Source organism: Schistocerca gregaria, chromosome 7 (genome assembly GCF_023897955.1).
Source record: "Schistocerca gregaria isolate iqSchGreg1 chromosome 7, iqSchGreg1.2, whole genome shotgun sequence".
NCBI classification, from domain to species: Eukaryota; Metazoa; Arthropoda; class Insecta; order Orthoptera; family Acrididae; genus Schistocerca; species Schistocerca gregaria.
The window spans coordinates 130654769-130677271 of NC_064926.1; the positions used below are offsets into that span (position 1 = coordinate 130654769).

The window sequence follows — 22503 nt, forward strand, 5'->3', positions numbered from 1 at the left end:
TTTTTATTCGTAAATGACTACCACGCTTACAAAATAATTCGTTGTACTATATAGCTACTAACAACAACGAGTGATTACGATTCATTTGTAACAATATATTGATGATTATCGCGTAATTACAAATTTCATAGGAAATGCAAGATTTTTTTCATAATTAACCTGAGATTATTCACTTTTGTGAGAACGTCTACCGCTTTCTTCCAAATAAGAAGTTTCTCATATAGTTTACTGCTGTTCTTCGGTTACAAACTACGTGAAACTTACGTCAACAGGGAAAGGTGATTTGTTTTCATTCATCACTGAAGTCATAAAGGAAAAATTAAATTAAATTAAATGTTCTACTTTTAGATGAGTTCTGGTGCTTTTAGTTAAGTTAACCTGCTTTCAGCTCTCCTGGATACAAATCCAAACGAAGCCTCTAAAATTATTGGAAAGACGCTATAGTTGGACAACAACAATCATATTCGAATAAATGAAATGATAAAACCGCCGATACTATCAAAGAATGATGCACAACTTCAAACAAAATGAGTCTCTTGCGCTAGTGCGGCCAACTTCTAACTTCAAAGAGTATTATGACATTTTTCATATAGTGATAGTGCCTGCCACGGATACAGTCTGTGCTCCATCACAGTTCCGTTTCGTATGCTCGATTATGAGTTCCAGTAGTCAGTCAGGGCTGTTGGTGGGACAACCAAGAGCGTCATATCTCAGATACATGTGCGGTAGAGACACACAAAAGTACACTGCACAGACATGCAGTGTTTCTAATTTCCGCTCTCTTCCTTCTTGGCCAGTTCCCTCAAGATCCTCTTGCACACTTTTCCTGTCGATGTCCTTGGGAGTTTCTCCAGAAAGACGACACCGCCGCGAAGTTTCTTGTGGTCGGAAACTTCAGCTGTAGCAAGCGAAAAACATTACGTGATTTCTGAGGCTAATGTCACAACTAGATGAAACATACAAAAAGCAAGACACTGACATACGCACAGTAGTGTTGGTGGTATAGACTTTCTAAATAAGAGGAACACCTGTCTCCTGCAACACAGAATTTTCATTCGGATGTTTCTGTGTCAGTCTGAGTCCCTCGAGAGAACGTACACACAACTTTGCAAACAGGTATCAGTGTCAATGCTAACAGTTACGAAAAACACGTCATTACTGGTGACACTGCTCTCTAAAGCGTAATTTAGTGCCAAATCATCCTTCTCCTACTTCGGAAGATACCCTCCGAAGCCATGGAGATGTAGTTATTTGACTGTTCAAGCAAATTGAAGCTGCCAGACTATTTATCTGCCACCGTGACGTCACCCATCCTTGCCAAATCCTACTGCAGATGAACTAATGAGCTCTTCATAGACTCTGGATGATGTCTCCCGCAAATGAAGACGGAACGTTAGGCACTAAAATATGCCCTAGAGCATGGCCGAACTCCCAGAAAACGTATGACACCAAGGATGTAAAAAGCGGTCGTGGAAGACAATGATCTCAAGATCATCCTCCTTGACCGCGAGTACAGAAAGTTAAAGAGAAACTACAAGGAGAAAGTTGTCTTTATCCTATACAAGTTAGTCAATTTGGCTATCACCACGTGCAATGAACATCCACGACAAAGAACCATCCCGAAAAATCTTACCTCTGCCAAGGAATATTAACACGCAAGTGGAGAAAGGACTAGAAAGCATGATCTGACGAATAGTTTTGAGAAAGAGATGTTGTCGAACGGCAGTTACATAGAGAGGCGAAAGAAAAACAGCAGCATTCGTGAAACTTCCTGGCAAATTAAAACTGTGTGCCCGACCGAGACTCGAACTCGGGACCTTTGCCTTTCGCGGGCAAGCGCTTGCCCGCGAAAGGCAAAGGTCCCGAGTTCGAGTCTCGGTCGGGCACACATTTTAATCTGCCAGGAAGTTTCATATCAGCGCACACTCCGCTGCAGAGTGAAAATTTCATTCTAGCAGCATTCATAACAGACCAGAGCTACTACTAAAACTGTCAAATGAAACCATTTCCATTTCAGGTCAGAAATAAAACTCTTAGGGTTATATATGACGTTAAAGTTAGAAAATTACCTAGTTCTTCTAACGAAAGATAGTGAAGACTGAAGTTTTAAAACACTCCCGAACGAAACCTATGGGTGTCGCGGCACAAAATTTGGCTTACAGATGAAACAGAGTGCAACAAGAAGCAAAGAAGATACACAGAAACGAGAATAGTTATGAGTCAAGGGATGAAGTTGAATAACGTTTAGCAGAATTGACGGAACTCTGCTATTAAGGAAGGCAGTGGCAGGCCACTCAATTCGGCGAAGCAATACAGTCAGATAGAGGTAAAGAGCCGATTACAACAGGAGTAGAGGACGCAACAAAAGATCTCTACTAGAGAAACATACTAACATGGACTTTCCAGTTTATGCATCTTATAAGGAATGTTCTAAGGAGATCGACTGTCTTGTAAATTTATTAATTAATTTCTACTGCTTCAGTCACTCATTTACTAATATTTAATTAGCATGAAGCGTTTAGCACAGTATGTCGAAATCATCAGATTCATTCCACTCACATATATATTGCATTAGTCTAAAGCGTGATTGGGTTCACCCACTGTGTGTGCGAGTGACTTTATATATAATTCTGTACAGAAAGAAACAGGTATTTTAGTGTGTACATTAAGTGACTTACGTGCTTAAAAATCATTTCATTAGTGTATTTACTCATATTTTTATTGGAAGTTTAGTTGTCTGGCACACAAAGCACAGTGACAAACACGTCACTGCTTAATACTTTCGCATACAGGTTTTCGTGTTATTCGAAAGACTCTTAACTGCTAAGATAAATAAGTTTCAATTGCTGAGGTAGTGACACAGAGTATATTTTTAACGACTTATGTGTAGCTCAATTTATGTCACTGCACAAACCTCCTCATTACTTATCTTACCCTTAAATCTACTTTTCAAAATCCTTCTAAAGCACCACAACTCAGTCTCTTCCTTTCTTTTCTGATTTTTCCACCGTCACTGATCCACTACCTGCTGTCCTCTAAGCCACCATTCTCAAAAATTTCTTCCTCAAATTAAGGCCGATGTTTCACATAAGTAGATTTATTTTGGCTACTGATGTCGCCTTTGCCTGTGCTAATCTGTTTTTTATGCCCTCTTTGCTTCGTAGCGATGTGTTATTTTGCTTCCGAAGTTGATGTTACATTTATCGCTAACCTCATTTCTGCTACTCCTCGTTACTTTCGCCCTTCTTCGGTTTCCTCTCAATCCAAATTCTGTACTCATTAGACTGCAGATTTCATTCAACACGTCCCGCAGTTTTCTTCACTTGCACTGAAGACAGCAGTGTCATTAGTGAATCTTATCCTTTATATCCTTTCACCCTGAATATTAATACAACCTTTTTTTCCTTTATTTCTGTCATTGCTTCTTCGATGTATAGTTTGAACAGTACAGGAGAAAGATTACATCCTTGTCTTACACCCTTTTTCGTCCAAGCACTTCGGGATTTTGGTGATTATATCTTTCCGTAAGTCTAATAGCTTATCGCCAGGTTCATAGATTCGATGGTTCCTTTGAAAGGCACAGCCAGTTTCCTTCCCAATTCTTCTCTAATCCGAACTTGTGCCCCATCCCTAATGACTCTACCGCTGGAAGAAAGTTACTTTCTAATCTACATTCTTTTCTTTTCAGAGATTCGACAGATCAGCGTGAATAGATTGTCACTTCCCCCAACGATTTCACAAACTGCGAACCCGTATGTGTTCCGAGTCGCCGTCCTGTTCTTCCTTAAGCACGATATCAGGCCACTTCTGGCTCTAGTAGATGTCTCCAGTGCACTCTTTCCTCCTATGCGCTCTCTCCTTTCTGCCAACAGTGAGAAAAAGCTTACGGCACGCAATTAGTCAAGCTATCCAAAAGATAGTATCGATACAGAAACAATGTCAGATGAAGATAAGATGGAATGCAATCGCCATCCATAATTGTATAACTCAGGCGTGATGGACAACAAAGCGGACGCAACAACATTATAGCGACGGTGAGCCTACCCACCGTTGACAAAGTTTGCCAGTTCCTCCGCAGAGACCTGCTCCCCTGACTTCAGGGCGACGTAGGCCCTGGGCAGCTCTGCAGCCAGAGGGTCCGGGACGCCGACAACCGCAGCCTCCAGTACGGCCGGGTGCTTGTACAGCAGACCCTCCAGAAGCACCGACGACACCTAGAAGAACGCATACACAATCACTGGCGCTCAATACTTGTCATAAGATTTGCTAAGCTTTTTCTTTAATCTGGGCTCCACACTGTACAACTGTCCAGTACGAGAACAGGCACTTAAGCTGACTGCAGAACAATTCTACTTCCGCAGACGTACCCTTTGCAATAAGACCGCGAAGATTAGATGACAGAAATTAGGGTTCGTACTGAGGCATACAGACAGTTGTTTCTTTCCTGCTAGTGTAATAAGTAAGGAAATGGCTGGCGGTACCTGAAACCCTCTGCCATATATGATACAGTGGTTTGAGAGGAATACACGTAGATGCAAATGTGATTGTAATAAGTAATTGCAGTTAATTATAGGGAAGAAGCGAAGGTGGGTACGAAGGTTGGAACTTTAATAGTGGCAACTATTTATTTACAGTTCGTTCAAAATAAATACGTATTTCAAAGTTTTACTGACCTTCGGAGTAGCCAGCAGCATTGTGTATAACCCGTTGCCAGCGATGTGGAAGTCGTAGGGTACTCTTAGCAGTGCCAGTTGTGTTGACAGTTCGAGCGGCGCAGTCTTTTGCCCGACGAATTTGAAATAGTTCTGAAGCGAATGCCGTAAAGTGGTACCTTCAGTTTACAAATCGAGTTGAACTTACGAGGGCTTAATTCAGGGCAGTACAGTAGGTTGTATAGCACTTTACAGCCCAATTAGTGAAACAAATCAGATTAGAAACACGTATCTATTTTGTAGGAGCTGTAAGTAAATTGTTGCCACTATTGAAGTTGCAACTCTCGTATTCGTCGGCTAAGACCTTCACGCACCGGGGAAAGAAGTACCTGGATGACGGGTGTGAGGAAGGGGGAGGCTCAGAACTACGGACAGCGACATGGAAACCACAACTCGCTGCTGTCGGGAAAAAAAAAGGCTTGAAGATTATAACTAACAAATCAGCCGGTTTTATTGTGTTCATTTCTGACTGACGCCTTTTTATAGAGTCGGTGCATAAAGTTCGTGGCCTTTTTCCATAACTTTAATAAGCACCACAGACACACATAACAGCGACTTTAGCCATCAATAATACATACACTACAGGCTATTAAAATTGCTACACCATGAAGATGATGTGATACAGACGCGAAATTTAACCGACAGGAAAAAGATGCTGTGATACGCAAATCATTAGCTTTTCAGAGCATTCACACAAATTTGGTACCGGTGTCGACACCTACAACGTGCTGACATGAGGAAAGTTTCCAACCGATTTCTCATACACAAACAGCGGTTGACCTGCGTTGCATGGTGAAACGTAGTTGTGATGCCTCGTGTAAGTAAATGCGTACCATCACGTTACCGACTTTGATGAAGGTTCGATTGCAGACTACCACGATTGCGATTTATCGTATCGCGACATTGCTGCTCGCGTTGGTCGAGATCGAATGACAATATGGAATCTGTGGGTTCAGGAGGGTAATACGGAAAGCCGTGCTGGATCCTAACGGCCTCGTATCACTAGCAGTCGGGATGACAGGCATCTTATCCGGATGGCTGTAACGGATCGTGCAGCCACGTCTCGATCCCTGAGTAAACAGATGGGGACGTTTACAAGACAACAACCATCTGCACGAACAGTTCGACGACGTTTGCAGCAGCATGGTCTACCAGCTCAGAGACCATGGCTGCGGTCACCCTTGACGCTGCATCACAGACAGGAACGCCTGTGATGGTGTACTCAACGACGAGCCTGGGAGCACGAATGGCAAAACGTCATTTTGTCGGATGAATCCAGGTTCTGTTTACAGCATCATGATGGTCGCATCCGTGTTTGGCGACATCGCGGAGAACGCACATTGGAAGCACGTATTCGTCATCGCCATACTGGCGTATCTCCGGGCGTGATGGTATGGGGTGCCATTGGTTACACGTCTCGGTCTGCTCAAGTTAGCATTGACGGCACCCGTGGCTCTACCCTTCATTCGATTCCTGCAAAACCGTACATTTGAGCAGGCTAATGCACGACCGCATGTTGCAGGTCCTATATGGGCCTTTCTGGATACAGAAAATGTTCGACTGCTGCCCTGGCCAGCACATTCTCCAGATCTCTCACCAACTGAAAACGTCTGGTCAATGGTGTTCGAGCAACTGGTTCGTCACAATACGCCAGTCACTACTCTTGATGAACTGTGGTATCTTGTTGAAGCTGCATGGGCAGCTGTACCTGCACACGCCATCCAAGCTCTGTTTGACTTAATGCCCAGGAGTATGAAGGTAGTTATTAGGGCCAGACATGGTTGTTCTCGGTACTGATTTCTCAGGATCTATGCACCCAAATTGTGTGAAAATGTAATCACATGTCAGTTCTAGTATAATGTATTTGTCCAATGAATACCTGCTTACCATCTGCATATCTTCTTGGTGTAGCAATTTTAATGCCCGGTAGTGTATATTCTCCTTCACACACTGCTAACGCTGGAGTAACTTTTCGACTCCGCAACTGTAGATATCGCGTGCTTTTGAGGCGAAGATGTCATCGAGCCATGTTGGGAGCGCATTTTGATGCGGAAAGAAGTTCCTTGAAGGTTGTTTGATAGAAAGCTGAAAAGCAGAAAATCTGAGTACGCAAGAACTGGTGAACAAAGTGAGTGCGGAATGACTTCCCAACCCAGCTCCAGCACAGTGTTTTTTTGAGTATATCAGAATGCGTGTGGGCGTCATCGTGGAGTAGCATCACTTCACGCAGTCTTCCTGGTCATTGTTCCTGGACTGCCTCTGCAGTACGTCTCAGTTGTTGACAATAAATGTCAGCAGTGATGGTTGTAATGGTTCATTATTTACGTGACCATTACGGCACTCCAACCCCAGTTCTCGATACCAATAATATCGTACTTCTTTTCTGCGAAGTAACAGACACACTTTTGTGACAATTTCGCCATTGGTTTTATTAATGTATAGGTACTCCGATGTATCGATATATTACAGGGATATGGTTCTTGTGTGTATTCATTTCTGTGAGGCTGTCATAATCTTTGACTTACTTGTAACCGTTTTGGCGCGAATACGCACAGAGAAGGATTTGCTTAACTTTGTAAAAGAACAGTCAAGTCTTGTGTTTAGTTAAAGTGGAAATTAAATATATGAAGATTGATAAAAAACTGTTTTCCTGATGATGTGACAATTAAGAAAAAGTATATGTGAATTTACAAGAAGTTTCATAAAAATGTGGATCGTGAACACCAAGTCAAAAATTATTTCTGCCATACCATTGTTCAGATCTAGGATTGTTTGATTATTAAGAATTTTTTCAAAAACGCATTTGTTAGGTCTTCAAATATTGCTAAAATACAGATCTGGACCTTCTAGCAGTCCAAAGTGGAATCACCCTAGAATCAACAATATGAGCCATAACAACTTCGACGAAATCTACGTGGGAAACCATTCAAAATAAGTGCCAAAATTATGACTTTTTTACAGTGACTTTATTATTTCCATTCTGACGGTACCATCCACATTCAATAACTTTTTTGTTGCGTGAGCAACATCATTAATCTTATTTCTAACCTACTTTGCAAGTGGTGGTACTGTTAGATGGTTATACCTCGGACAAGCACTTAGTAGTACACCACACCATTGCAGTTCCGCCAGGTGGTTAACACAATCTTTCGTCGATGCGCGCTTATCTCTGTGCGTGGAGTTGCTTCTTTGTTTGGGCGCAGTCGTTGCTTTCGTTTCCTTGTGTTGACATAAAGACACCATTTCTCGTCACCAGTAACGATACAGAGTAGGAATGGTCGGTTTTTTTCACGAGCCAATAAAATGACGGGCAAGCAGAGATACCGCTGATTCATCTGATTTCCACTTAGAGCATGTAGTACCCGTACACCCGATTTTTGAACCTTCCACATTGGATGCAAACGTCGCAAGATGATGGAATGATCATATGCCAGTTCTAGTACACACTGACGTGGTTTATTGTGGATTAATGCGCTTAATCGATTTTCATCAAATCCCCAAGGTCTTCCTGAACTTGAAGGGTTACCTGTGTCAAAATGATACTCCTCAAAACGAGATACCAATTTTTCGTGCCGTCCGGTGGCACTATCCTCATACACGGCAGAAATGTTTCTGACTGCCTCCGCTACTTTCACCCCTTTATTAAAATCATACAAAAGGATACGTCGTAAATATTCCGATTTCTCCACTGGGGACTCCATTTTCTAATATTTATAGCTCCACTATTTCCAAATGGCAAAATGACAACGTTTTATTCCAAATGGCAACAGTTAACTACAAATAGAAATGGGAATCAGTAAATAAACCAGTAACAACCGAAATACCAGAATACAAAACGCTACGAATTTATGCACCAGCCTTGTGCCAGGCCAGGATTATTGCCTTTAATACTGACTGATTTCCTTTTAATGATATTAACCAGCAAATAGTGTAAGGCACAGTTTTTGCATTTTTCTCTTTGAAGAATATATTATTATATTAGTGCTGTGCACTATATCGTTTCTTTCTTCATACTGAGACGATACGTGTGATCGTGTGACATTGTGTTTGAAATTAACTACAGTGTGTGAAGTTTCTTTTTATTGGTGATTGCTGCATGAAGCTAGGGCCGGTTTTTATTCTTATTTTGGTTTGGACTACTATTTGATTTCCTTGACTCGCACCGTGAGCGGTGGAACTTGCTTTTCGTAGCGAGTTAAACTTTTCATACGATGTCAGATGTTAAATTCAGAGCCCCAGGCGTCAATAACGTGCCGCAACATTAACATTTTCACGCGATTTTTATGCAAGACTCATAAAGGAGCTGGTTCACTCGAAAGAAAAAACTTTTAAATTTTTTAGGATACACTCGGGAAATGAAGGATGAATTCCCTCTGTTAAACTCATTCAGTGCAGTAGTAGAAGCGCCACAAGCACAATGTGTGACTCACGTATTTGCGAAATCACTTGTTCAGATTTTGATATGAGCATTTGTTTTTACTTTTACTTGCACATTAATCATCAAATATTAATTAACAAAATATTGATTATATTTTGTATTAATTGAGACATATAAATGTTAATTAACAAGTATTGTATCATATATTTTGATAAGAAGGATAACTTTTTATTTGTTATCCCTAAATTCAAGAAAAATTCAAGCTTTAAAATGAATTAGAATTGGGCACAAAAATGCGAAAAACAAAATAGGAAATAAATACTTCTTCATTTCGAGAAACTCAGCAGTAATATTGATGAATACAATTTTTTCTTTTAATAACAAGGTGTTCTATACCAAATTTTGATTTAATTTTAAGCAATGAGTTATAAAATTAAAAAAATCTGTTTATCAAAAATATGATTCAGTGTTTGTCAATTAATATTTTTATTTCATAACAAATAAAGAATTTAAATAAAATCAAAAACAAGTTGCTTCCAGCAAGAGTCTAGCCATCAACTTAGCACATACACACAACTCAGCTAGTTACCAGCCACTCTGTCAATGTATTTGAAATGTTTTACACTTGATCTTGCTTGCAAATCTCAAAAATTTTACAGATAGTTTTCTCTAGGTTTTTTTCTGTGTTTAGAATTGCGTCGTTCTGCTTCAGTATACTAATGTCTAGGCGTGGATCTCTAAAGATTACAAGTATGACGAAAATCAATGAGAGCCTACAAGTCAAATGCCCTGCAAGATGCAGTCATAGGGATAAGACTTGGAACTTCCTCACGCAAATTACCGACGTCTCCTACGAGGGTATTCTTTTACTTTACTTTCATATTGTTGGTGGGCTGGCAGCAGCCTAATTTCCACTCTTTTAAATTAAAAATATATAAACCAGACTTCATTTACGCAATACAATGGTGGTGACATGCGTGACATGACGCTAATATTTTCCTTGGTTGTTCGTTTTGGAGAGGACTCTGAATGGAGTAGAAGACTGGAGAACATTTTATATTTAGAACAGTGAATAATCGTAAAGAGATATTGAATGAGATGTAGGTGTTAGAAAATACGAGGGTCAGTCAAAAAGTAATGCCTCCTATTTTTTTTTCTACGTTTAATTGTCAGGAAATTTAAATGCAATTACATATGTTGAAAACCACAACATTGAGGATCATTTTGTCATTTTTCAATGTAATCTCCGCCCATCTCTACAGTTTTGGTCCATCTTTGAACAAGGGCATGTATCCCAGCACGGTAAAAATCACAGCTCTGCTTCCTAAGCCATTGACGCACGGATGTTTTGACGGCCTCCTCATCTTCAAAATGAATCCCACGATGAGCTTCTTTTAGTGGCCCGAACAGATGGAAGTCTGATGGTGCCAGGTCAGGGCTGTATGGGGGATGAGGCAAAACTTCCCATCCAATTTTGACAATCTCGTCAGAGGTGTGACGACTGGTGCGTGGTCTTGCATTGTCAAGCAAAAGAAGAACATCTGCCATTGATTTTGTTGGGCGAACTCGCTGAAGACGTGCTTTAAGTTTTTTGAGGGTTGTGACGTATTGAACAGAATTTATTGTGCATCCCTGCTCCAAAAAATCAACCAGAATCACACCCTCTGTATCCCAGAAAACTGTTGCCATAACTTTCCCTGCCTATCGCACAGTTTTGAATTTTTTCTTCCTCGGCGAGCTTGTGTGACACCACTCCATTGACTGCCTCTTTGATTCGGGTTCAAAAAAATGCACCCATGTTTCGTCCCCGGTCACAATTTTTTTCAGAAATCATCTCCCTCCAAACGGAAGCGCTGCAAGTGTTGGGAGGCTATTGTTTTCCTTGCCTCTTTATTCTGATCGGTTAACATTCTTGGAACCCACCGTGCACAAACTTTTGAGTACCCCAATTGTTTAATAATCGTGATCACACTGCCTTTACTAAGAGAAATAATGCGACACACTTCATCTGCAGTCACCCGACGGTCACCACGAATGATGTCATCAACTTGCTGAATGTTGTGTGGAGTCACTGCACTCACCGGCCTGCCGCTCCGCTTTTCGTCAGTCAACGGTGTTTGCCCTTCAGCTTCCTTACAACGACGAACCCATCGTCTAACAGTGCTGACATCCACTGTCACAACACCATACACCTTCTTCAGTCTTTCATGAATGCGTATGGGCGTTTCACCTTCTGCATTCAAGAATTCAATCACACAACGCTGTCTCAAACGAACATCGATGTCGGCCATCTTACAAACTTCTGCTGTGCTGCCACCTGTTGACACAGAAAGTTACTACTGCAGTGGATTGCAGAAGAAGGTTTGAGGAATGGCGCCAAATTCAAATATTTCACTTAACTTAATTTTTTTAAGTAGAAAAAAAATGGGAGGCATTACATTTTGACCGACCCTCGTAGATAATACTGCAACGCGGCACTCAAGAGGAGCGGTAATGTTCCTTTGCGACAGAAAGTGAGGACAGATAACTGTTGAAATGATGGGCACATTTCTTAAGTTACTACACAGTGTGGAAGCTGGAGGTGATCAAAACTGTCACGGAAAATGCTGTGGAGTGTTTGGAGATGGAAATCAGGTGATATGTGGTCTTATAGACAATGCGGAAAGATAGGATTTTAAATGAGGGTGATACTATAAGATTACAAACGAAACGCACAAAATAGTGAATATTATACAAGATGACTTAATTTTGCGTTCCAAACACTGTTTGTAAAACCACATGTGTAACTGTGCTTATTGTTTCAGTAATCTACTGTAAAACATGGATAAATGTGTTTTGGTGGTACATTGTGTCGTGTTCACACAACACATTGAAATGTTAGGATTGTCTTTACAGGAGGCGTAGTTCAGATGACGGTTTTTGAAGTGTGTGAACGGGTGTGGGAACTTATGAGCTGGTATGAGAGGCTTTAATTATATACGAAAGCCGAGAGGAGTGCGTGTGACTTTGGCGTGTATCTCTAAAAGAAATGATGAGCTCTCCTCACCAATCACCAATTTTATATCTCCGTCATCTGTAATTAAATACAGCATATGTGTCACAAATCTCTTTCTCTTCCACTAAATATTCCTCGCTGTAACTAATACACGTGAAACATTACTTAAAGCAAAGAGACTTTTTTCCACTTCCTCGATAATGTTTAACTGCCCACAATATGAGAACCCCATTCTACTTTCTGAGAAACTGAGTGAACTACGTTCGCTTATCAGAAATAGTGAATGATATCATACTTCCTGGACCTACTAACTGCGTTAATAGCTGTGCTGTAAAATAATTTTGAAAATGGTAAATGTAATGTGCATCTTTATACCGCACGTCAACGTACTATGTGGCGGTGGGTGTATTATGTACTTCCTATACTGCTAGTGGATAGTATAATGGGAGAAGCCTAGATTTCTTTAACTGTACACTCTTGGTCATTATGTAAGTTGAAGGAAGTAATTGTTTCTTGGCTCGATTTGGAGTGTGAGCTTTCGGAATTTTGTAATCTTTTTTCATCTTTTTTGTTGTTCATGTGTCTGTCTTTCTGTAACATCTACATCGTTTCCCCGCAAGTCGTACAAAGCCAAAGAACAGTTCGTATACCTCTGCAGATTACAACTTTTTCTTTCCCATTCACTAATGCTGGGCATAGAACGTCCGGATATGAACGAATGTTTCTGACTTTTTCGCGGAATGATTGTGGAAGAAGCAATACATTGCTTGATTATTCTTGGAGCGTATGTTCTTGAGGTTTTGATAGTGAATCTCCTTATCATGCCCTACGCCTCCCTTGCAGTGTCTGAAACTGACGTCACTTGAAAGTCTCCAGGTCGCTATTGCTCTTACTAAAGAACCTGTGGCTCATCACGAGGCTCTCCCTTCCATCTTTTCTATCTCCTCTATCGGTACTAACTGGTAAGTAGCCCAGATACCTGAGGCATAATCAAGGAACGGTTGAACTTCCTTCGCCAGGAAGTTTCATAACTTTGAGATTTTTTAAATGAATCTCGGTCTGACATCGGCCTTTTTGCAACTAGTTCTATGCGACCGTTCCCCTATAAACTGCTCTAGATCTTAAACAGTTGCAAATTTTCCAGTAATTGATTGTCAGTCGCGTAATAAATTCCAAGCTCAAACTTCTAAACAGAACAAAAACTCTTTTCCCATACAGCGCGTTCAGATATCTCACGGGTAAACGTGTACTGACTTTAGCTAAATATCATCAAGACTAGAAGAAATGTCACCTTCTGTCGCAAAATCCATAAAAACCGACGGTCGAAGTTTCAGTTCTTAATCAGCAGTTCTTAATCTCTTAGGTTGTTCGCAGATGATGCTGTAATTTACCGTCTAGTAAGGTCATCCGAAGACCAGTATCAGCTGCAAAGCGATTTAGAAAAGATTGCTGTATGGTGTGTCAGGTGGCAGTTGACGCTAAATAACGAAAAGTGTGAGATGATCCACATGAGTTCCAAAAGAAATCCGTTGGAATTCGATTACTCGATAAATAGTACAATTCTCAAGGCTGTCAATTCAACTAAGTACCTGGGTGTTAAAATTACAAACAACTTTAGTTGGAAGGACCACATAGATAATATTGTCGGGAAGGCGAGCCAAAGGTTGCGTTTCATTGGCAGGACACTTAGAAGATGCAACAAGTCCACTAAAGAGACAGCTTACACTACACTCGTTCGTCCTCTGTTAGAATATTGCTGCGCGGTGTGGGATCCTTACCAGGTGGGATTGACGGAGGACATCGAGAGGGTGCAAAGAAGGGCAGCTCGTTTTGTATTATCGCGTTATAGGGGAGAGAGTGTGGCAGATATGATACACGAGTTGGGATGGAAGTCATTACAGCATAGACGTTTTTCGTCGCGGCGAGACCTTTTTACGAAATTTCAGTCACCAACTTTCTCTTCCGAATGCGAAAATATTTTGTTGAGCCCAACCTACATAGGTAGGAATGATCATCAAAATAAAATAAGAGAAATCAGAGCTCGAACAGAAAGGTTTAGGTGTTCGTTTTTCCCACTCGCTGTTCGGGAGTGGAATAGTAGAGAGATAGTATGATTGTGGTTCGATGAACCCTCTGCCAAGCACTTAAATGTGAATTGCAGAGTAGTCATGTAGATGTACTATCTCTAACGCAAAAGATTTCATACGGATATTTTTGTGCTCGTCTGGAGTCAAATTTTGGAATCGTGTAGAAAAGAAATAAACTGAAAGGGCTTCCTTCCTTTGAATTTTTGTTGTTGTTTATTGTGGCAGTAAGTTAGGATGAGAGATTTTCATTTCTACGATTTGTAAATAGAGGGCGTCGATGGTTAAAAGAAACCAGTTTGAAAACAGACGCAGAGTGTCTTCATCATGAGAGCTTGGGTTGTGTGTACAGATTATCAGTTGCGTAAATGATAAGAATTTCATTTATCAATTGTTCCGTGAGCGACCTTTTGTCCTGAGCCAGTGGTAGTCTAACTGGTGCCTACCACCCAACTAGTAAGCGTTGCACCTTTCGTGGTGGGCGGTAGGCTGTAGGGGTATTAAAGACTTTTCGTTAGGTTTTCATACAATTTTAACATAAAGTATTTAGTAAGTTGTTATTGTTATGTGATTTAACTTGCTGTAATTCTGCTTTATATATTTTATAAAGTAAAATTACTTCCCTGATTTATAGATGACCATTATTGTGGAACCGGTGGGTTGTTAGAAAATGTCGTTCGTAACAGATATACGTATGTGGAAGGTAGGTAAAATAATGCTGGCTGACCCTGTCCTAAGCGAATAGTGTAGCACCTCATTTCGTAATACGCTCGCTACGCTTCACGGCAATCATTAGTGCCGGTATCTCAAGACGTTCCTTCAACTACCTGTCTAGGAAGTGCCCTCAATAAGCCACGCCCAGATTTACTGTACACCTTTTTCTGTGAGGGTCATAAAAATATCCAGCTCCTTGCCGGCTAAATGAAGGATAGTTTGGCCGGAAGTCCAGAACCTCGACGTCAAGTGCTCTGCGACGTATGGCAGTCGGTATGCACACGACACCTTGAGTCATTTAAGAAGGGGCAAAGTGGCGTTTCTTCTGACCACAATGCAAGTTTTCAATCAGCTTCTGTCCAATTTGTGTGTTAAGGGAGCCACCGAAGACGTGCAGCTCCATATACCCCTATGATTAGCAGCCTTCTGCGAGGTACGAGATGTCAGATGTCCATTTCATACCATTTGGTTAGTGAGTTTCAATCGGAAGCTTGTTGAAATGGACTTGCATGTACCCGCAGCAGCAGTTCCTTTCAGGTTTAATACCGAATGTCATTGACGAGCCGTTACACTAGTTTCTGTCCGTGTTAGGACTGATGTTCGTACACCCCGCTACATGGATATCAGTAGTGGACACAATGATAGTCAACGCTGATACACCAACAAGACGGGCAACTACATTCAGCGAGTGTTGCTGGAAACTTCCAGAAAGGCAGCTGCCTTCCGCCATTCTGTCACATCTCCATGTCGAGACGTCTCAGTGCACTGATTTCATACAACCAGTTGGCGCAGGCATTAGTTATACACCCCCTACAGCTCTCCAAAGGACTCTTTTTAAGGTAGTGACACATACACTACTGGCCATTAAAATTGCTACACCACGAAGATGACGTGCTACAGACGCGAAATTTAGCCGACAGGAAGAAGATGCTGTGACATGCAAATGATTAGCTTTTCAGAGAATTCACACAAGGTTGGCACCGGTGGCGACACCTACAACGTGCTGACATGAGGAAAATTTTCCAACCGATTTCTCATACACAAACAGCAGTTGACCGGCGTTGCCTGGTGAAACGTTGTTGTGATGCCTCGTGTAAGGAGGAGAAATGCGTACCATCATGTTACCGACTTTGATAAAGGTCGGATTGTAGCCTATCACGATGGCAGTTTATCTTATCGCGATATTGCTGCTCGCGTTGGTCGAGATCCAATGACTGTTAGCAGAATATGGAATCGGTGGATTCAGGAGGGTAATACGAAACGCCGTACTGGATCCCAACGGCCTCTTATCACTAGCAGTAGGGATGACAGGCATCTTATCCGCATGGCTGTAACGGATCGTGCAGCCACGTCTCGATCCCTGATTCAACAGGGACGTTTGAAAGAAAACAACCATCTGCACGAACAGTTCGACGACGTTTGCAACAGCATGGACTATCATCTCGGAGACCATGGCTGCGGTTTCCCCTGACGCTGCGTCAGAGACAGAAGCGCCTGCGATGGTGTACTCAACGACTTACCTGGGTGCACGTATGGCAAAACGTCATATTTTCGGACGAATCCAGGTTCTGTGTATAGCATCATGATGGTCGCACGCGTGTTTGGCGACATCGCGGTGAACGCACATTGGAAGCGTGCATTCGTCATCGATATACTGGCGTATCACCCGGCGTGATGGTATGGGGTGCCATTGGTTACACGTCTCGGTCACCTCTTGTTCGCACTGACGGCACTTTGAACAGTGGACGTTACATTTCATATGTGTTACGACCCGTAGCTCTACCCTTCATTCGATCCCTGAGAAACCCTACATTTCAGCCGGATAATGCACGACAGCATGTTGCAGGTTCTCTACGGGCCTTTCTGGATACAGAAAATGTTCGACTGCTGCGCTGGACAGCACATTCTCCAGATCTCTCACCAATTGAAGACATCTGGCCATGGTGGCCGAGCATCTGGCTCGTCATAATACGCCAGTCACTACTCTTGATGATCTGTGGTATCGTGTGAAGGTGCATGGGCAGCTGCACCTGTACACGCCATTCAAGCTCTGTTTGACTCATTGCCTAGGCGTATCAAGGCCGCTATTACGGCCAGAGGTGGTTGTTCTGGGTACTGATTTCTCAGGATTTATGCACCCAAATTGCGTGATTAAATGTCAGTTCTAGTATAAAATATTTGTCGATTGAATACCTGTTTATCATCTGCATTTTTTCTTGGTGTAGCAATTTTAAAGGCCTGTAGTGTATTTTGTTGGGTGAGTTATTTACCGTCTGTACCATTGAGCATTTGGAAAAAGAGCTTAATGTAGAGAAGGCCTGGGTTAGTTCGCGTAAGGGGCTACTTGACACACAGCTTCTACTTCCTGCCATCGTGGAATTAGGGTGCTGCCACCCTGCTAGTGGAGAGCGTATGTAAAGGTGCAACAGCCACCGTAAGTTCAGTCTTCTTGGAAGCGCCATGACGGAAGGACCCGTGCTGAATCGTTTTTCTCACTGGTGAATAAATTGTTCATCGTAAATTATCTTGTTCTGATTGGATTGAGGAGCTCCTGACAACGATTTTCAAAAGAGAGGCTAACTGTTGTTGCATGCATGCATCATAATCTTCCGTTTGTGTTGTTTCGGACTGTATAGTATCCATTTCGTTTTTGATATCGCCGTGTGGCTAGTTGGCATATATAGGTATGAGGTCGGTTGGAATACGTATAACTAGTCCCACACATATGCCAACTAAACACTACATTACTGTTCATTGAAAAAGAAATATTTTATATAAAAATGAATAAATAATACATATCACCACAATTCGTCTTTTCCTAAATCCAGGCCACGACAGCAATCCAACCATGGCTAGAGAGAAACAAACTTCCCAGAAAACATTGATCTGAATGATGACGGCGAGGCATATAATAACTATGCCGGTGATGACGACAGCTTGGCCTTCTTTAATGACAGTTCAGAGGCAGAAGAACCGCTGAATGGCGGAGAGCTTTCAATGTCAGCCTCCTGCCTAAAGGAAGGTGAAGGTTCTTATTCAACAGTTCCCATCAATGAGATTCCAACAGGTCACATCGAACAAGACAAGCAACGAATTCTCCGTAGCCTCAAGGGCTTCCTTGTCACCCTGAATTAGGTAAATGATTTTGTTTGGGTGAAGTACCATCCCCGCCAGTACCTGGAAAGAGAGTCTAAACGACATCGAGATTCGTGTATCTACCAAGGTCAAAGAGGGCAAAACTGGAGACAGCAGACGATGATAATACAGTCAGATACTACCAAAGAAAAACTGTGCAGAAGTTCAACCCATCTGCTCAAATATACAAGTGCCATACTCCTGCGATTTTGGTTGATCTACAACATTCATCTACTCTATTTCAACAAATATAGGTAGTTATAATAATAATCAGAATTTATTTTTCTTGGCGAATTAATTGTTAGTTCTCATATTTGCGTTCATACTGTCACTTACACATTGAAGCAGAATTAATTTTTGTTCAAATGCTATTTCTTCACGAGGAATTTATTTTTGCATAATTTATTTTTTTTATAAAGAAATTACCTTAAGTGGTGATAAAATAAAATATTTTTCGTCGAAAATTTCTGTGTTCTTTCTAAATATCCCCTTGGTTGGTTGAGATGGAGGGGCTAGGGGACCAAACAGCGAGGTCATAGGTTCCATCGCTTTAGGGAAGGAAATCCGCCGTGCCCTGTCAAAGGAACCATAGTGGTATTTGCCTCAACCGACGAAGAGACATCACGAAAACTATATTCCCCCAGAAAGCAAGGCCAGTGTGCTAACCACTTCGTCACCGCGCTCGGTAAATTATCCCTATGTGTACCAGATTATGTCAATCCGCTTCCTTGAGGTATGGTAGCTAACCCAGCACTTCGGGTTAATTGGCATGGATGCAAAATTGTACGTAAAGTATTTTTGAGGTTACCTAGACTCGTATTTATTGGGTCCATTGTGAATTTTTAGGCGAAAGGTTAAGCTATCCGCCACATACACCAGAATCTCCCCTAGTATTGCACGAAGCAATGGAAAAGTCAGCCAACTGACCCCAGTCTTCTCTACGGTTTCCTGTAGGGGTACTCACGTGGTGCCCCTTGGTTTTGACGAAGTCCTTGATGCGGTCCGTGACGTAGAAGTGGCCCGCGTCGTCGTAGTAGCCGACGTCACCCGTGTGGAACCAGCCGTCGGCGCCGATGGCTGCCGCCGTTGCGGTGGCGTCGTTGTAGTAGCCGCGCGTAACCGTTGGGGCCCTGAAGCAGAGTTCTCCGTCCTGATTCGGACCGAGGGCGTCGCCAGACTCTGTGTCCACCACCTGCAAAGGGTACGCACGATTTATGAGTCGTGCTATCGAGGGTAACGTCTCGTGTGTCACGGGGGAGGAATGCGGCGGGACAATTTTCAGTCGTGTTAACATTTACAACTTGGCGAATAATTCCTCCTTGCGAGAAAGCATTACTCACAAATAATTAAGAAGATAAATGTGCACGTATGGCAAGACAGATATTAAGAAGAAATCAACCTCGATGAAAGACTAATAACTGGCTCTAAATGTATCGTAATATAAGCATGTGCATTCGAGCCGTCAGAACACGAGGCGTGTTTTTTTAAGTACCGTTTTCAAATTTAAAAAAAGACGTGCTAAGATACCTCAATAATTTGATTTTTACATGAAAGTCTGTACCTTAATCTACGCACTGACGCCATTAGAGTCTGATTCTTCCTCGTTTACGTTGCGCACTGAGTGTTTAAGATGCCTCCGATAATCGTGAGTAATGCCGACTGTGAAGTACGGGCTGTTATAAGATTTCTTAGTGCTAAAGACCTAAAAGCGATCGATATTCATCGTGATATCTGAGCAGTTTACGGAAAAAAACATTACGATTGATGGAATGGTAATAAAGTGGCTGAGAGCATTTAAAGATGGCCGCACAAATGTGCATCATGAACAACGGAATGGGCGTCCTTCGGTCGTTAATTTAAGTTTGGTGCAGGAAGTGGACAATCATGTGAGAGAAAACAGACGCATTACGATTTCCTCCTTGCGGGATGACTTTCCTAATGTTTCTCGTAGTGTTTTGTATGCCATTGTGACCGAACACTTGAATTACCGAAAACTGTGCGCACGTTGGGTACCGAAAATGTTGACGGATGTGCACAAAACCAAAAGTTTAGACAGTGCATTGACTTTCCTTGACCGATACCACAACGACAGTGATGCTTTCCTAAACCAAATTGTTACGGGCAATGAAACATGGGTGGCCTACGTCACACTAGAATCAAATCAACAGTCCATGGAAGTTGAGCAAGGGCATCGTTTTGCTGCAAGACAATGCCCGTCCGTATGTGGCGAATCAGATCAAAGATCTCATCACATATTTCCGATGGGAAACTCTAGATCATCCTCCGTACAGCCCCGATCTTGCGCCCAGTGACTACCATCTGTTCCTGCACTTGAAGAAACACCTGGGCGGTCAGCGTCTTCAAGACAATGACGAAGTCAAAACAGTGGTGATGCAGTGCTTAACAAGTCAGGCGGCAGACTTCCATCAGGAGGGTATTCAAAAACTGGTATAACGTTATGACAAGCGCCTCAATATTGGCGGAAATTATGTAGAAAAGTAGACTAAGGTTCAGGCTTTCATGTAAATACAAAATGATTGAGATGTCTTAGCACGTCTTTTTTTTTTAAATTTCAAAACGGTACTTACTTAAAAAACACGCCTCGTATGTTGTACAAATGACACACACTCGGAGGATCAGTTTTCAGTATCTTCGGACACATCTTGTACATGACAAAGGTTGCCACTCAGTCCGCCGACACAGCAGGGGAAGTGTTGCATGTGTGGCGCGTCGGTGCACGGATCCTTGGGTGGCTAAGCGCCTTGGTCGACAGCTCGGAGTATCAATATGACCCCGAGCTAACGGAACAGAGCAGTCGCTGGAGGCATTGGAATTCACGAACACGGAAAAAGCGAAGACCCAATCTTTGTCGGGAAAAGTATCTGACGTGGCGTGCTGCTGACAGCCTACGAGGGGCGTTTGAAAAGTCTGTGCAAAAATAAAAACTACTTACGTGTTTGGGGTAAACCTTTCTTCGTTTTTCGACATATTTTCTTCTTAGACGTAAACACTTCGTCTAAGACTGTTCTAATTTGTTGATCCCTTCCGAATAATAGGAGTTGTCCAAGTCTGAAAAATAGCTATTAGTTGCTGCAGTCACCTCCTCGTTTGAATAAAATCTTTGTCCCTCCAGCCATTTCTTCAAACTAACAGTAGTCCGAGGGAGCCAAGTCTGGAAAACAGGGAGGACGTGAAACGAGTTCAAATCCTATTTCCATAAATTTTGCCACCACAACTGCTGAGGTGTGTGTTGGTGCATTGTCGTGCTGGAAAAGGACTTTTTTGCGGTCCAATCGCCGGAGTTTTACCTCCAGCTCGTTTTCCAAACGGTCCACAGATAGTCGATGAGCAATCGCGGAACCCATCTTGCGGATAGCTTTCTCATGTCCAAATGTTTTTGCACAATATTATGTACCCATTCATTCGAAATGCCCACAGGACTAGCAATCTCACTCACCTTAACTCTTTTGTCATCCATCAACATATCACGGATTTTTGTCAATGATTTCAGGAGTCGTAACCTCCAGAGGGCATCCAGAACGTTCAACATCACTTGTGTCCATATGGCCACTCCGAAAATTTTGAAAGCACTTACAAACTGTTCTAATTGAAGGTGCAGAGTCACCGTAAATTTTATCAATCTTCTCTTTAGTCTCCTGAGGCGTTTTGCCTTTCATAAAGTAATGTTTAATCACCACACCAACTTCTTTTTCCTCCATTTTCTTGACACGAATGCCAAACACAAAGAAATAGACTATATGGCTGAAACTCGATGTGCGTTCTTTCCAAAGAAACTACTAACTAAACATTACCTCGCTCCGCGGGTCGTGCCATCTCTCGGACTTTGCATGGACTTTTCAAATGCCTCTCGTATTCTCGTAACGAAAAAACCGTCAACGTATCAAATAACCAAAATCCTCTGACGAGGTTGGCCGGCCGGAGTGGCCGAGCGGTTCTAGGCGCTACAGTCTGGAACCGCGCGACCGCTACAGTTGCAGATTCGAATCCTGCCTCGGGCATGGCTGTGTGTGATGTTCTTAGGTTAGTTAGGTTTATGTAGTTCTAAGTTCTAGGGAATTGATAACCTCAGAAGTTAAGTCCAATAGTGCTCAGAGCCATTTGAACCATTTTGAACCTCTGACCAGGTTACGGAAGGCTGTCAAGAAGAAGCGCTACAAAAAGCTGGAGAAAGGTGTGGTTTTTCTCCAGAAAAGTCTCCAGTTCATTCTGGACAATACATTGTCACACATGCTGCTTCATTGGAGGAGTATTTCCCGAACAGCCAAAACACAGACTTTTAAAACCAAGGTTTCCAGCACTCCACCCAATGTCAGCAAAAGTCAGTAAACCCACCCCGAATCTAAATACTTTAAAGAATCCAACACCCATGTATAAAACAGCACCATAGTTTTCACTCATCTCAAATTTATGACCTCATATATCTTGATCTATGAGTCGTACAATGACATAATTTAGAATTCTTCC

At 42.1% G+C, this 22503-nt stretch overlaps 1 protein-coding gene across 1 annotated transcript in view; it reads right to left on the reverse strand.

The window, feature by feature from the left end:
* Positions 1-767: 767 nt before the first annotated feature.
* LOC126282324 (uncharacterized) overlaps positions 768-22503 on the reverse strand; it is a 56683-nt gene continuing 34947 nt past the window's right edge. The window contains exons 7-9 of the mRNA XM_049981981.1: positions 18983-19210; positions 4049-4214; positions 768-898 (exon numbers count right to left, since the gene is read on the reverse strand). Of these exons, the coding sequence (XP_049837938.1) occupies positions 768-898; positions 4049-4214; positions 18983-19210 (525 nt within the window). The remainder of the gene's footprint in view (positions 899-4048; positions 4215-18982; positions 19211-22503) is intronic.